Source organism: Notamacropus eugenii, chromosome 1 (genome assembly GCF_028372415.1).
Source record: "Notamacropus eugenii isolate mMacEug1 chromosome 1, mMacEug1.pri_v2, whole genome shotgun sequence".
Taxonomy (NCBI): Eukaryota; Metazoa; Chordata; class Mammalia; order Diprotodontia; family Macropodidae; genus Notamacropus; species Notamacropus eugenii.
In genome coordinates this window covers 616,071,693-616,088,265 of record NC_092872.1, presented here as the reverse complement: position 1 = coordinate 616,088,265, position 16,573 = coordinate 616,071,693, and the positions used below count along the sequence as shown (strand labels likewise).

Here is a 16,573-nt window from a genome sequence, read left to right as displayed (position 1 = left end):
ATTGGGCATGAATGAAGATGCCCATACTCCTAGCTATAGGGTAGGCGGAGGCTGGCAGATCTCTTAAGATCGGAAGTTCTATGATTTTGTGGACAAAGTTGGATCTCCACATGTAAGTTTGGCATTGATATGGTAAGCCCCTAAAAGGAGTAAGTGTAAGACTAGGGGGAGGGTTAAGGAACCAGGTTGACTAAGGAGGGGAAAACTGCTGCAGATGTGAAATGAAGTAACTCAAAAACTCCCCTGTAAATCAGTAGTAAAATTGGGCCCCTGGGCAGGCTCTGCATTTCCTGTATACCCGGGCAAGATGTGGGGACACAACCCATAATTTTATATACATGATACATTTCATATATATATACATACCTATATGTACACATAGATTACATATACACGCATATATAGATTATATACACAGCTATATATGCTGTATACATACATGTATAAATCAATATATAGCTGTATGTATATATGTATCTATACATATGCATGAATGTAGAGATATGTAAGTATATATAGATATATAGTGACATATGTAAACTGATATATCTCTATATATGTGAACTCAGATCTAAGTTTGCTGACATTCAAAAGATATAAATTTCTCAGTGATTCTGAAAGGCACAAGAAGCTGACTGTGTGACAGCAGCTGAGTTCAGCAGCATTGTGGCTACCACTCTATATACAAGATGATATCGACTCCTCTTGACATTCTAATATATGTATATATATGTGTGTGTATGTATATATGTATGTATGTTTGTGCATATTATACACACATGTATGTGTGTGTATGTACATATGTGTATCTATGTTTGTATATATACATATGTGTATACATGTGTATATGTGTATACACACACTCTTTTCCTGCTCTCAAAAGCTTACCGCATGTATTTAGGGATAAGACATCACTCTTTTGTAAAAAGACGTTAATCAGCCCCAGTATCTTACAGGATTGCTGTGGGGTTCAAATATGATCATTTAAAGTACTCTATGTACTTCTCATTTATTACTGTTGAGACTAAGATACATGAAATAGCAGAGAATACAGGGGAGTACATCATTAAGTGCTCATTGTGTGCCTGATTGGGAGCACTGAGCAGCTCACTGAATCTAAGTTGCAGCACAGTTGTTGATCTGTGTTAAGAGAGGGATTTTGGACGTGGGGAGGACTGAGCTCACTGAACAAATGAAATAGTAAGTTGTCCCCACCAAAAAGTAAAGTTGTGTTAGTGATAAACAAGTGTGATGGGTGTGTTTGGTTAGCTGTAGGTGTTCTGTTAGCTGTAATAACTGAGGAGAGCCTTGTGGAGAAGGTGAGACTTTAGTTGGGCCTTGAGTGAGTGTCTCGATGATGTAGGAAGATGGAGCAGAAGGGGAAGGCCGTACTCTATCCAACTAACAAGTTCAGAGGCATGGATGGTGAAGTGAATACACTGTCACATTTTGGGGGATATATGAGGAAGACTGGGCTGACTCAAATGGAGAGTAGCAGGAAGGAAGGTGGAGCGTGTATGGATTATACCCGACTTGGATGTGTGTGGGTGGATTGAGGTGGGTGAAGCATGTAACCATGAAATATGGCACTGGTAAGCTTTGGTTCCCCTGCCCCAGCCCTTTTTGTCTTCATTTCCTGAGCTGCAGAACGACTAAAGGAGTGGCATGTGAATAGCCACCCTGTAGGTCTCATTTATGCACACCTGTTCTCCTCTGGAAGAGGTAGGGAGGAAGAACTGGACTCACTCTTTTTAATCATTTGGCTGTGTTAACATTTTCTTTCTACTTTCATGTGGATCCTCTCTCCTCCAGCCGAAGATGAAGCTTGCCACGAGCCCATCTATGTAAGACAGGCCTGAGGTCTTGGTTTCTGGCAGTGTTGGAAACAGAACATGCGAAAACAAATACATTTATAAATTGAGACTTAACTCCTTTATTGTATATGGCAGTTTAGAAGCCACGGAAAGTGTGAAAAGCAGCGGTAGAGAGAGTATTGCTACTTTAAAAGCTAGAAGAACCTGATCCTTGTGAGTTAGGGAATCTCTAATACTCTGTCATGTACATTTTAGTCCCACTGACATATTACTCCCACATCTATGTGGGTAGTAAAGTTAAATTTTTAAAAATGTTCTTTGATCTTCCACCCACTGATCTGCTAGACATTTAAGTTCTATGATGCAGCTGGGAGAAAGGAGGAATGGAAATATAATTCGTACTGCTTAAAAAAAAAACCCACCACCTCTATGTCTGCACTGGTTTAAGAATTATAACAACAAGCCAGCTTGTGTTTTGTGTTCATTTATTAATCATCACAATTCAAATGACATGGCCTTACTTTCTGTGGCCTACTTAATCTGAATGGCTCTCAAAATGTGTGTAACTGCGATGGTTTATTAGATACCTCTTTCCCATTTAAGACCATATATTATGGACAACAACAACAAAAAACCCTCCCAAGTTAGACGATATTTATGGTGCTGTGTATTGGACCAGATTCTATGGAGCATCTGCTACCAGTGCAAGTGCTCAATGTAATTAAATAAACATTTTTTATTGAGTGCCTACTATATACAAGGGACTGTATAAGAGTTATTCATTTAGGACAAGGTTCTTTTTTAAAAAAAAACATTTTGATAATTGCATTTTACTTTTAACACATTTATTAACATTTTTCTGAGAAGGGGTCTTAGATTCACCAGATGACCTAACACACTCACACACACTCTTCTTCTTCTTCTCCTCCTTCTTCTCTCTCTCTCTCTCTCTCGTATCTATCTATCTAAAGCTTGGGTTGGGTACTACCAAGAGTGGCTATAAGAAGAAACCTGAAAGCCAAGGGCAGGTGTGGAGCAGTTTATGTAAGTGGCACAAGATGCCCAGACCAAAGAAAATAGTTCTAGTCAAGTTAAGAATTCATCTATGCCAGAGGACAACAGAGAGCTAGAGTCCACGGGTATAGAAAAGATGAACAAGTGATTGATCAAGCCTGACACATCTCATCCTCTGCTGGCACAGAAATGGAGATTTATAGTACATTTAGAAATAGATTTAATTTAATGATGCCTTTGCTTTGAATGTTGTTACCCTTAGGTCCCTGGGAGCCTTCTGTAACAGAAATATTCCCTTAGGAAACCGTTGAGGTAGTTTGTGTACAACATTGCAGGGCTTCTGATCTTGTAAGCTTGTCTGCAGTCACAAGTGGGAGCTGGGTGGTGGGAATCCTGTGGGGGAGAGACAGAGGAGTGGTGAGCATGCTGGAGTACAGCTGCAGCTGATTGGCTCCCGTTCAGGGGGCGTGAGTGTCTCCAGAGAGACGATGCTTTGGGATCAAGAGGGCATCCACCATCTGTGGTGCTTGTCCCTTATTCTGTATTGCTTGTGCTATTTGCCAAGCCACGGGTGAGAAGGCTCTCTGCTTTATAACCCCCCACCCCCTTAGCACTAATATTTCTGCCTTCTTCCTTTTTATAAGAATAAAAACGAGTCTCTAAGCATCTTGTGTATAATAAATAAAAAGATGCTGGGAGAGGGAAATTCATAACCTCTAACATGTTACCTTCAACAGATTGATGCCTTTTTAGCCTTTTTTTATAGCTTATTTTGTTTTGGTGAAAACTGAGATGCTTTGAATTCAAATTTGCATTTTAAAGGCATTTAGCAGAATGTCTTTACTTTTGCTTACTAAGACTGTAAACCATCTGCAAAATATCTTAGTGGTAGTCATGCAGAGGATAATTAATACCAAAAACTGGGTTCTGGTTTTAATTGTGCTGATAATCCCACAGTTTATATTTCTTTGGCAACATTTAATCTTATTTCACTTTCAAATTTTTATCACTGTTTCACCAGTCACATTCTTTTAAACACAATGCAGTGAACACCTGTGATCCCATTTAGTTTAGGTTTAAACTATCTTTGAGGACATGTATTTAGCCTTGGAATTTTTTAAATTGCTAAACTTTTCTGGTTATTTCAGAACAGAATGAAACATAATAATGGAATGACAGAATTATAATAGATTATAAGCTCCTTGAGGGCAGGGAATGTTTTGTTTTTATCTCTGTATATCTACTGCCTTATATGGTACCTTGCATAGAGATACTTGATAAATATTTCAGAATTATCTGCACTCATCCGAACTAACTCGTATCATTATAGCTATTGTCTTAAAAAAGAAATTGAATTGTAGCTGAATCCTGCCAGTTTGGCCTAATAAGCAGTGCGTCTATTAGGAGTGTCACAAAATGTGCATTAAAACCATAATAAATAAGCCCAGGATGTAATAATAATAAAAATAATAGCAGCACCCCATGTTTATAAAAACAAATGAGTTGTTGGAAGGAAGCGCAGTGTGGTAGACAGAGGGCTAGCATTAAAATCACGGATACCTCGGTTTAAATCCTTCTTCTGGCACATGCTAGTTTCATGACAGTGTGCAAGGCAGCTAACCCTCTTAGTGCTCTAGGCCATGTGTGTCAAACCGGGAGGACCATCCTGAGTGGGACCCTCACCAGACTCCAATATAATTGGAAAATATTTAACAAAATAGATGAAAAATACCATAAAACACAGATGATGTTAACATATGGTTTTCTAAAAATGTGTGCCCACAGGGTTGCTTACTTATGGATTAGTTGACTTCTTAAGGGTCACCTAGCTAATGAACATCAGACATGAAACTTGGAAATAGATGTCTCTTTACTGCAAATCTGGTGTTCTTTGCATAGTACCAGACTCCTTCTGTTCTCACTTAGGTCCAGGTCAGCATTTAAGGTATATAATTGAAACTTCCAAAGACAGCCAGTTAAAAATAAACCTCCCATTTTCCTGGCAGTAAAGCTGAAAGAGGGGCTGCCTCCCCCCCTCTTATGAGACCTCCTAGTGCCTTACTGACAGCCTGATTCCAACATTTGCATGTGTCCCTCAGATGCCATGTGGTGCCTGTGCAGCCAACAAAATAGGAAACACTTGCATGTGAGTTATATAATACAGTCCTCTTAAAATACTGGGTTGGTGGACAAGGAGGACACCCACATAATAATTTTTTTTTCCTGTATTTCAGTGACATAAATGTGCTTAATATCACTGTTGAGTGTAACAGGCATGCTTTGATTTGGGTTATTGTTAGAATAATAACAATAGCTATTATTGTAGTATTTTGTGCTTACATAGTGCCTTCGCATACATATATTCTTTTATTTTCTTCATAACCAACCCTGTAAGGTAAGTAGCTTGAGAATTATTATCCCTGCTTTATGAATGAATGAATGAATGAATGAATGAATGAATGAATGAATGAATGAAAAAAATTTATGATTAGGCACTTACCCTGTGCAAAGTACTGGGTTAAGTGTTGGGGATTCAAAGAGAAATGCAAACAGTCCCTGTCCTCAAAGAGCTCACATTCTAATAATGGGAGGCAGTACATAAAGGAGGTTTCAGCTACAAGGCAGATGGAAAGGCCTTGAGATTTCTGGAGTGCAATAGGGAAAACAGATTACAGTATATTTTCTTTAATATTATTTTCTTAATGAAATCAGATCTGTTTTTGAAGTTGAGTCAAGGACTTTCTTCTCTGGGGCTTAGTAGCTGTAGTGCTAAGGAGCTGAGACCTGTGCAGTTGAGAAGTTTAATCTAGGATTTGCTTCCCTGCATCATGGCCTGGTAGCTGCATTGGTAGTGTAGACTCTGTAATCTTTCTGAGGTTTTGAGTTTACCTGACAGCTGATGACATTGCTTGGCAGTTGATGTTGTTGATGGCAGGGAAGGTAAGCCCCTTTTTCACAAAGGTTGCTTCCCACAATGATGGCCATGACAGCCGTAATAGAAATAAGACAGGTGGTCTTGGCAACACAGAAATTCCTGGGTTTTTAGGACTCTGGGTCTTGGATGTTTTCTCTGGGGATTGAGAATATAGATGGCAGCAGTGTTTTGAACCTTCTGGCACATGTGGTCTCCTCTCTCACACTCAAGGGTTTCTGAATGCTTCAGTTGCCTGCCCTCTTGGTGATAGTTGGCTGACATTTGGTACCAGTGCTGGTGGTGGAGACAGCAGGCCCCTTCCCCACGGGATTTGCTTACTTGGATGATGGCTACAGGGGCCAGATTGACTGTGAAACTGATAGTCTGAAAATGTACTCACATACATCTTTCAGAATTCTTTTCTTTCTTTAAATTGACACTCTGGGTTCTAGGATGTTCTCAAATTGCCTTGGATATTGACTTCTCTATCGACATATTGTATATACATCAATAAGCTTCTTGAAGGCAAAGACTTTTTCATTTTATTATATCCGTAGGTTTCCAACAGCACTTTGCAATAGTGAGTGATTATTTTAAATTAAATTAAATTTATTTAATTAAATTTAAACTCCCCTCCCCCCTTTTTTTTTACTTCAAATTCAGAACTCTTTCCACTTCATTAGGTTTAACCTTTCTAAAAACCTATGATATAGCAAAATATTTTGTGGTCAAGTTATCCCACTGACCCTTCTCTTTCCCCCTGTCCTCCCCCTCTCCCCAGTTTCTGGATATTAGAAGCCCTTTCTTTTAGTTTTTGCTCATTTATTTTTAACCTGCTTTAAAAAAAAAAAATTTGAGTTCCACATTTTCTCCCTCATTCCAGTCCTTTCCTCACCCACTGAGAAGGCAAGCAATGTCATACCCAATATATACGTGAAGTCCTCTAAAACCTATTGCCACATATAATGGAGTCTGACTGCATGTGTGTATCTGAATGTTCCTAGAGAACCATTTTGGTTAAAATCAAACATCTAGCCCCATGGTCACAAATGCAGGTGGCTTAAGTCTGTAATTCTGGCATCCTGGTCTATAACAGGTCTAAGATATACCTGCACAGCATCAACTGAATGTTAGGAACTTCTTTGTATCCTTTCTTCAGAATAATTTGCTTCTTTGATCCGACCTTGGAGGCAAAGGAAAACATGCCATGAGCCCTACCTGAGGTTTGGTAGAGTATATAAACCACACAGCTTTGGGTTATATCTTCATGAGAAATGGTGCAGTCAGAGCTGGATAAAGGGGACTCTATGCATGTTACCCAGCCTGGCATTCTGTTGGGGCAGTTTGGGTGCCCAAGTCTGCAATGTCTCACCTGCCAATGACCCATATCCTTCCTCCAATGTGTCCTATGAAGCCTTTTCTTGTTGGTTTTATTTTAGTTTTTGATCTTGCCCAGAATAAAGCTAATTGCTCCCAAAGCAGACTGCCGATGAGGTAGTTCGCAACGTTTTGCAGTTGCGGAACGTCCAGTTTTCAAAACTTGTCTTCAGCTCTTCTCTTGTTGACCATGTTTTTCAGATCTTGAGAAGACTGTTATTTTTTTACCTTCTTCAATCCTTTACTCTCCTAAGTTCTCTTTATCAGCAGTCTGGCAGTTTTGCAGACATTCTTTGAAATCCAAGTGGAGTCTTGAATTCTGTGATCAAACTGACTGAGCTTTCCTAGTTTACTTTGATGGTCATCTTTGTGTTGTTTTTTTTTTTTTTTTTAGTTTTCTGTTTTAGGTTTTTTTTTCTGCTGAGCTGTTCTCTCTCTCTCTCTCTCTCACCCCCTTTTTCTTTCTCTCTTTCTCTCTCTTCCTTCCTCTTTCCCTTCTCCTTTTTTCTCTTTCTTTTCTTGATCTTTTTCTTTCCCTGCTCTTTATGCTGCATCCCTGTGCTTTCCAACAAGTCGTTATTTCTCCTGTTTGTAACAAAAGTTCAGCAGATTCTTCCTCTCTTAGGATTGTAAGATCATCAGTTTTAGAGATGGAAGGAACTTTAGAAATCATCTAGTCCAACAGCCTCATTTTGCAGCTGAGGAAACTAAGGTTCGGAGAGGATCATGGCTTTGCTGATGTAGAACTTGGAAAAGATCTCAGATGCCACCTAGGGATAATAGTTCCTTCATTTTACACCTGACAGGACCTCCAAGAAGGTTAATTCACTTGCCCAAAGTCACAGAGGTAGTAAGTATTGTAGGTGGGATTTGAACCTAGGTCCTTTGACTCCATAGCTGTTGCTCTTTTCCCAGTGCCGCACCTTTAAATGATTTGCCAAAGGCCATACAAGTGGTAAGTAGCACATCCTAGATTTGAACCCAGGTCTTCTGATTTTAAATCCAGCACTCTTTATACAGTACTACATACACTGTCTTCCCAGTAACTATCCTATTTTTCTTCCTATTTTCAAAGCCACTTAAAGGCTTTAAAAGCTGCATCCTTCCTATATAGCATATAGGACTTGCCTTGAAATTCTACCCCAAAGTAAAGTGCCTTTTTAGCATGGAGGGAAGTGGGCCTAAATTCTTGAAAACTGTAGCAACAGAACACAAACTCATACCAAGTCGTAGAGGCTTCAGAGGGGGGTGAGGTAGTGATGGACCATGTGTCTTTTTTGTACGAGACCACAAGTAGTTGAGTTCAAAGATGCTTACCTGCCTTTTTTTTTAAATTATAGCAGAACATGAAGATGATCTCCTGTCTTCAGACCAGTGCAGTCTTTGAGTTATAGTCTTTGTTGGAGGAGGACATTCCTCACCCTGATGAAATCTGGACTCTTTTAAAGAACTATTAGAGTTATTCTTTAGTCTTTTATCTCCCTTTCTAGATTACAGTCTCCTTAACAGGGCCAGAAGCTATACTCTACCCTGGTTGGATCACTTTTGGATGGCTTCTTACTTTAAGAGCCAGATTTCATCTAAGATGTTGATAAAATAGAGAGTGTGCAGAGAAGGGCAAGAGATAAATCAGTAGGTTCCTTCATGTCTTAACCTTATACCATCTCACTTCTTTCCCTCCCAATAACTATTGCTTACTGAATTATGAGTGATTTTGTAATAGGATAGACTTATTCTGAACCAGGTCTATCCCAAAAAGCCAACGCTACCCCTAAGCCATCTCTTATGGCTATGGTTCAGAAGATCTTGTATATGGAATATCCCTGCAGACTGGTCTTTTCTTTTTGTTGAGATCAAGACTAAGTAATCCTGGGAGAATGAAGTGAGTTCAGACCAGAGGAGGCCTTGAGGGTCAGTCACCTCCTGGGCAAACTACAATCTTTTCCCGGGCCCTAGAACTAAACTATGCTATTTCTCCGAGGACACTAGGTAAGGAGTTTCTGGCCCATAGTCTCTTCTAGCCAATCCTGAATGCTTCTGTGATTCCGATACCCACTGGACCCAGGACTTTTTGCACATAGCCTCCCTCTTAAGTTGTGTATTATGCATTCTAGGACCATGTTTTTACTTTGCCAGAGGTTCTTAGTGCTATGGGAGTTTTCTCCAGTCCTGACTCTTGCCCTTTTCCTCAGGGTTGTTTTGATCCCTTCTCAGAGCTTCCCAGGACTTCAGAGGTCATTTAGCACAGCCTGTGCTTGAACGGGAATCTCCTTTGCAAGTTATTTAACAAGGTGTAACCAGTTTCAAGACCCTCAGGGATGTCCCTGTGGGTGTAGGTGTTTGGGTGGGGTGAGGATCCTCTCGTGTAGACCTTTGCATTGTTAGACAAGTCTGTTATTAGGGAATTTTCCCTTCTATCACACTGTGAAAACTTCCTTTCAGCAGCTCTTACCCCTTGCTAAGTGTCATGGTAATAGAGTGCTGGGTCTGGAAGGTGGGAAGACCAGAGGTCAAATCCAGCCTTAGGTAGGTACTAGCTGTATGACCGTGGTCAAATCTTTTACTTTGTCTGCCTTACTTTCCCCATTTGTAAAATGAGAATAGTAATAGCACCTCCCTTGCAGGCTTGTTGTGAGGATCGAATGAAATAATGTTTGTAAAGTAATTAGCACAGTGCTTGGCACATAGTGTGGATGTGCTTAACACCTGTTATGTGTCAGGCTCTGTGTTAATCGCTTGGTACGTGAAAATAGGGGAGACATGTATATATGTATATAAATATAAGCATATGAATCTAAAAAATGAATACAGGATAGATTGAGGAGGGAGGAGATTTCCTCTAGAATGTGACTCGAGCCTAATTTTGAAATAATTGATGGATATAAAATCACGAATCTCAAGCTGGAAGAGATCTCTGAGATCATCTTATCTTGTCCAACCTCCTCAATTAATTTTACTGTATTTGTTTTCCTAACAGAAGAATCAGATAAGTAGGTTATTTTTTTTTTAATTCTGAATGGAATACATACACCCTCTCCCCAAAAGAAAGTAAAGAAAGAGCATTTCCATGTATATTGTAGAAGAACAGAAGGAAAGTACTGTGCATAAACTGAATCTCCATCAACTAGAATTTGCTTTTCTTTAAAAAATATTATAATACATTTAACATGTAACTTTCAAAGCTATCCTGTTTGTCTGTGATTCTATCATGAATACTTTCTGGGTTTTTTCTGTTTTGGGGGGGGGGTAATTGATTACCTTTCCTTCCCTTCTTCCCCTTCATTCCTCTCATTTTACAGGTAAGGAATTGAGACCAAAGGCCCAAGGTCATGAGTCAAACACTGAGAATAATTTAAAATTAACTCTGCCCTATCTCGGGGATTGGTGGGGCACCAGCTATACTTTTATAAATCTTTTCTGAATTAGGCTAATATTAATTCTGTACTTATGTGACCTTATACCATGTGACCTGCAAGGAAGACAATTCAGAAGTACACTGGACAGGAGGAGATAGTAATCCTGCTGGACATTAAAAAGGAGCCTTGGATCAAAGAGTTCCAACTGTGACAGTACAGTATCATCTGTGTGTTGTTGTTTGTTGCTGTTTTTAGGAGAAACGCCATTTCTTAGAGTAAATCATTGATTTCTGAGAATAAATCATTCCTGCCAAGAATAGCAGACTGTGAAAAATCTACTGCCTAACTTTGTTTAAGAAATGTTTTTTCTGCCTTGTTCAGATGTGTCTTACATGTTCAGAGGGTGGTAGCTGGCGGGGGAGAGGTGACCTTTTTTTAAAATAAGCATGGAATTTCCAAGCTGGAAGCCACCTTAGAGATCTTTTTTTTTTTTTTTTTTATTTCGTAAATTAGGAAGCTGGTGGTGGCAAGAGTCTGGGCTAGAACCCCATCCTATTCTTTTTCTGTGACATCGTCCTTCTTCGACCACAACAACTCCGCCAAGACTCAAGCCCTCACTCCTGATGCTGGTCTCAGAGCAACTAAGGATGCAGAAGGGCTCAGAGTTTGGGACTTGGGGAGCTTGGGGCTCCACTCTTAGAAGTAGAAATTCAGCTAATCACAGGTGAAATAGGTCTCTTTGATCTAGGTCAGGAAACTGAATGTGGTGGGGGTGATTCCATGGAGCATATGCTCTGGCTCTCTGGGGATGGACATGCGCTCTATGGAATCACCCCCGCTACATAAGTATCTTTATAGTAAAGACATAGAATTTTAGAAGTGGAAGAGACCTTGGAGATCGCCTAGTCCGGCACCTTCATTTTACAGATGAGGCTTGAAGAGGAAACAATCTAGAGGTGGATGAAGTAAACACCACCTGACACGCAACCTGTGAGGAAAGACGGCTAAGAACACTTTGCAATCAATTTACTTAAAATTGCATATTTCTGATGCCAGAAATCTTTGCTGTCTGTGGCATATAAGAATTTATTTTATGATGTCAAGAACCATGTGTTAAAAGAGAGGCCCAAGAGGCTGTAACAAATGGAGATAGGGATAGTCTTTTGAAAATAAATTTTATTGATCTTTTGTGTTTTCATCTCCTAGATTTCCCCTTATTATCCTTCTGCCTCTGTTCCCAGAGAGCCATCGTTTATAACCGATTTTAAGGGGGTGGGGGGAGAGAAAAGAAAAACATTCAGCAAAATGGATCAATAATTCATAAAAAATAAAACTTAAAACCAAATTGGCATTTGTTCCACACCCATGGACCTCACCATTGTGACAGACAAGTGGGGAAATTATCTTTCCATATCTCTTTTTGGGGGCCAATCTTGTTTTTTGAAATTTTGTAACATTCATTTTCCATTGTTTTTTGATGGTTGTTGTCATTTACATCTGCTTGCTTTACATGGCACCAGTTATTGTAAGTGTTTCCACGTCCTCTTAATTCATAATTGTCATTTCTTATAACACCATAACATGCCATTATATTCCTGTACCACAATTTGTTTAGCCATTCCCCAATCGATGGGCATCTATTTAGTTTCTAGATCTTTGCTACCACAAAAAGTGCTACTATATAAATATTTTGGTATATATGGAGCCCTTTCTTTTTGTCAGTGACCTCCTTGGCATATATGTCTAGCCATGGAATCCCAGGTCAGAGGGTGTGGACGTCTTAGCTACCTAATTTGCATAATTCCAAATTCTTTCTAGAGTGGCTGTACTAATTCAGAGCTCCACTAACAATTCATTACTATGTCTGTTTCTTCACAACCCATCCAACATTGACTATTCTGTCTTCTGTCATCTTTGCTGGGTGTGAGGTAAAACCTCAGGGTTGTTTTGATTTACTTTCTTTTATTATTAGCAACTTAGGGCATTCTTTGAAAAGGTTGTTGATACTTTGCAATTCTTATTTTGAGAATTGTTTATTCTTATCTTTTGGGGAATGGCTTTTGGTCTTTTGTATTTCTCTTGGTTTAATGTATCTTGGATATATTATTATCTGAGAAATTTGATAGAAACTTTTTTCCCTAATGGACTACTTGCCTTTTTAATCCTAGTTGCATTAATTTTGTTGAGGAAAAGCTTTTCAGTTTTTTTCAATTTCATGTAATCAGAATGACCTTACATTTTGTAATGGCCTCTGTCTTTTGTTTGATTAAGAATTCCTCTCCTATCCATAGCTGTGAAAGGTATATGATCTCTCTTCTGATTTTTTAATGGTATGATCTTTAATATGCAAAGTACATATCTTTTTTAAATGTGTTATGGAATATGTTACAAGATATTGGTCTGAGACTGATTTCTGCCACACTACTTTCCAGTTTTTTTAATCACTTAAGGATTTCTTTCCTAAGTAATTTGTGTTTTTGTTTTTGTCAAACCCTGGGTTATTTAGTGCCATTATTTCTGATCGTCTATTTTTTGTTTCATTCATTTGTTTTTTTGTTTTTAATAAATTCCACATATTTTGATGATTTCTGCTTTGTAATTTAGTTTTGAGTTCTACAAATACTGTTCCTTGTTCATTCCTACCTTTTTCATTATTTCCCTTGATATTTTAGATCTTTTATTCCTTCAAATAATTTTATTATTATTTTATCTAGTTTTGTAAAGTATCTTTTTGGTATTCTGATAGTTATAGCATTAAAATTAGCTAGTATTATCATTTTTGTTATATTGGCATGACCCAGTCATGAGTTCTGAATATTTCCCTAGCTATCTGCTTTTATTTGTTTCTTTCAGGAATGTTTTATAATTGAATCTATACAAGAATTGAATGTGCTTTGGTAGATTGTCTCAAATATCTGTGCATTTTGTAGTTATTTTGAATAGGATTTCCATTCTGTTACAGTCTCATGGATTTTTGTTGTTCTTATATTGAAATGTTGATATTTGTGGGTTTATATTGTAACTTTTAATTTTATGCATATGCACATATGTATATACATGTATACACAGAGATATATGTATGTATATGCATATATACAAAAATACATACATGTCATACATACATATAAGATAGTTTGAGAGGGAAGACAGCAGTTGAGGTATCAGGAAAGATTTCATGCAGAAGATGTTGCCTGAGCTGCATCTTCAAGGGAAGAGATGTACTCTTAGGGGATGGAGGTGAGAAAGAAGTATATTCCAAATGTGAGGGATGTCAAGTACAAAGACACAGAGACGAGACAGGAGATGGAGTATTGTACGTAAGGAACAAGGCAAAGACAATTTTGCAAAGTATAGGAGAGAAAATAAATATTCAAAATGAAACAGAAAAGATAGGTTGGGACCAAGTTATGAGTGGCTTTTACAGTGAAAAAGAGAAATTTTATTTTATCCTAGAGGCAAAAGAAAGCAACTGGAGTTAATTGATCAGAGAAGGAACAAGGTGAGATCTCTGCTTAAAGAGAATTGCTTTATCAATCTGTAGGAAAGGCTAGAATGGTAATAGAATGAAGGACAGTTAGGAGGCTGTCGTAATAACCTAAGTCAGAAGTCACTGGGGTCTAAACCCCAACATGGTAGCTATGTGAGTGGAGAGAAGGTGGCAAATGCATGACGTAATGTAAAGTGGAATGAGGTCACATGCAAGATGTAATGCATATGTAAAGGATAAATGATAAGAGTTGGCAACTCATGGGATATATGAGGCACAGGAAATTGAGAAGTCCAGAACAATGCTAAGATTCTAACCTGAGATATTGGAAGGAGGGTTGTGCCTTATCAATATAAAGGAAGTTTGGAGAGCTCAGCTGTAGACATGCTGAACTTGATGTGTCCAGTGAATCTAATTTGAAATGTCCCAGTCAGTAATTAGTGATGTTCAATTGAAGCTCTAAGACCATATACAGTCTGTTTGACAGAATTATGTTTAAAATTTTTAGATCAGTAATTTTCAATATTTGGAATACATTTGTTTCATTCACAAAAGGAATTTGGTGGAGTGATTTCTCAGTTTTTGAGATTAATTTGTGTAGCATTGGCATTAATTATTCTGTAAAAGTTTGACAGTTTCTCTGATAAATTTATCAGGATCAGGAATTTGTTTTTTCCCCTCCTCTCTGAATTTTGGTTTTTGTTTTGTGTTTTATAGCAGCTAGTTTTGCTTCAGCTTCTGACATTATCATTTAAGATCTCTAAATGATCTATTCTTTTTGGTATTTTACATTTTTTGATGTCATTCTCTATTTCTTTTGTATTGTCAATTTTGTTGGCATAACTATTCAGAGTAGTTGTAATATTTTAATTCTTCTTTTATAGTGATTTTTCTTTGACTTATTATTTTGCTAATTTGATTTTCTGTCCTTTTCTTTTTTAATCAGATTGGTGAAAAGTTTACCAGTTTTGTTGGTCTTTTAAAAGTACTAATCTTTAGTTTTGCTTATGTTTTTTATACTCTCTTTGGTTTTTAATCTGCCCTTTCCTGTAATTTTCAATATTTTCTCTTTTATGCTTATTTTGCCTTTGTTTTGAACAGTTTCTAATTTTTCTAAATCTCTGGTTCTCTGATTTTTAAAGAATGTGCATCCAATTCATTAATCTTTTACTTTTCTGTTTTTCTAATGTATATTTTGAGGGATATATTGTTTTCCTGATGACTGCTTTAACCATAAATCAGAAATTTTTGTACATTTTCTTATCATTGTCATTGTTTTTCCACATAATTAGTGTTACTATGATCTTTGACTCACTTTTTATTTAAGATTTTATCATTATGTTCCCGTTTATAACTGTGTTTTTGTTTGTGCTCCATGAACTGATTACTGTTTTTGTTGTTATGATATATAAAGGCTATTAATTTTTTCCTGTCTTTTATTTATCCGTAATTCTTCATGTCCTGTTACAGCATCATTTTTAAAAAATAAAGCTTCCATTTGATGTCTGTGTCTCTATATTCTTTAGTGGTCCCTTTCAGTAGATGTTATAAATCTTTAGCTCAGATTTCTCAAGAAATTCAATTCTGTTTTTCCTTTTGGTTTTCTTTCTTTCTTTTTTTTTTAGATTTACATAACTGAGAGAAGAACATTGAAGACTATGAGACTATGTTTCTGTTTTGGGGGTTGTTTGCAAGTTATGATTTGCTCACCTCTGTTTCAAATCCTTACCCTAAGAATGCATTAGATTTCACTTTTTTAAAAAATGCATCTTTTCTTAGTATTATTTAAGCTTAGGTTTGCAGGATATGTCATTTTGGATCATATCTTGAATTTCTCTGCTTTTTAGTGAACTGTGTAGTATTCCATTCCCTTTTGTGGTTTCAAGTGGGTACAGAAGAGCCCTTTTGTTATTTGAATTTTCTTCCTTTTATATGTGAAAGTTCTTTTCTTACTCCCTTGCAGGATTTTTTGTTTATTCCTGGAATTGTTGAATTTAATCTCCTTGTCTTTTGGAGTTTGAAGTACCGGGTGTTGTTTTGTTTTATTTTTTTCCCTTTGGAGATAATCTGTGTTTTCTTTTGATTGGTATGTAGTTTTTTCTCATTCAAAAGTTCAGGGTAGTCTTTTATTGTTATCATTATGGAATCAAGTTTTCTGGCATGCCATATTTGTTTGAGGGGACTGTGATCATTAAATTATTTCTTTGCGTTCTGTCACTGAGCATCAGTATCTTTTTGCTTGCGTAGACGTGATGTATTCTTGTTTTTAAACATTATGGCTTTTTGCTTCTTTTCTTTACAGATTGCCCTTTGCATCGGTAGATTTGTATTCCCAGTCTGTTCTCTCTTTTGCTTCTTTGGAGAATCTAAAGTTTTTTCTAGTCTGTTAATCATTTTTGTTTTGTAATCCATTTTTTTCCACTTTCTTTTTTCAGGATTTTGATTTCTCTTTTGGGTCATTGTGGAAATCCTGTTGTGGTTCCCTGCTCACACAGATTTCATTGAGCTCAGTGTTCTATCATGTGTTGGCTTAGTGTTTTGGGTTTGTTTTTTTTTTTTTTTTTGTCATCGTGCAATATTTGTTTAGAGATTTTTGCAATCTTTTAGGTGT

General features: G+C 37.4%; 1 protein-coding gene across 6 annotated transcripts in view; it reads left to right on the top strand.

Annotated features, from left to right (window-relative positions):
* Positions 1-16,573, top strand: part of PSD3 (pleckstrin and Sec7 domain containing 3) — a 617,602-nt gene that overhangs the window by 398,379 nt on the left and 202,650 nt on the right. Inside the window, exon 10 of one of the 6 annotated variants that reach the window (XM_072634980.1) lies at positions 10,989-11,130. The exons of the other annotated variants lie outside the window; for them this stretch is intronic. Within the exon in view, the coding sequence (XP_072491081.1) occupies positions 10,989-11,018 (30 nt within the window). The 3' untranslated portion in view covers positions 11,019-11,130. Of the gene's footprint in view, positions 1-10,988; positions 11,131-16,573 lie in introns of those variants that run through there. 6 annotated transcript variants of the gene reach the window in all.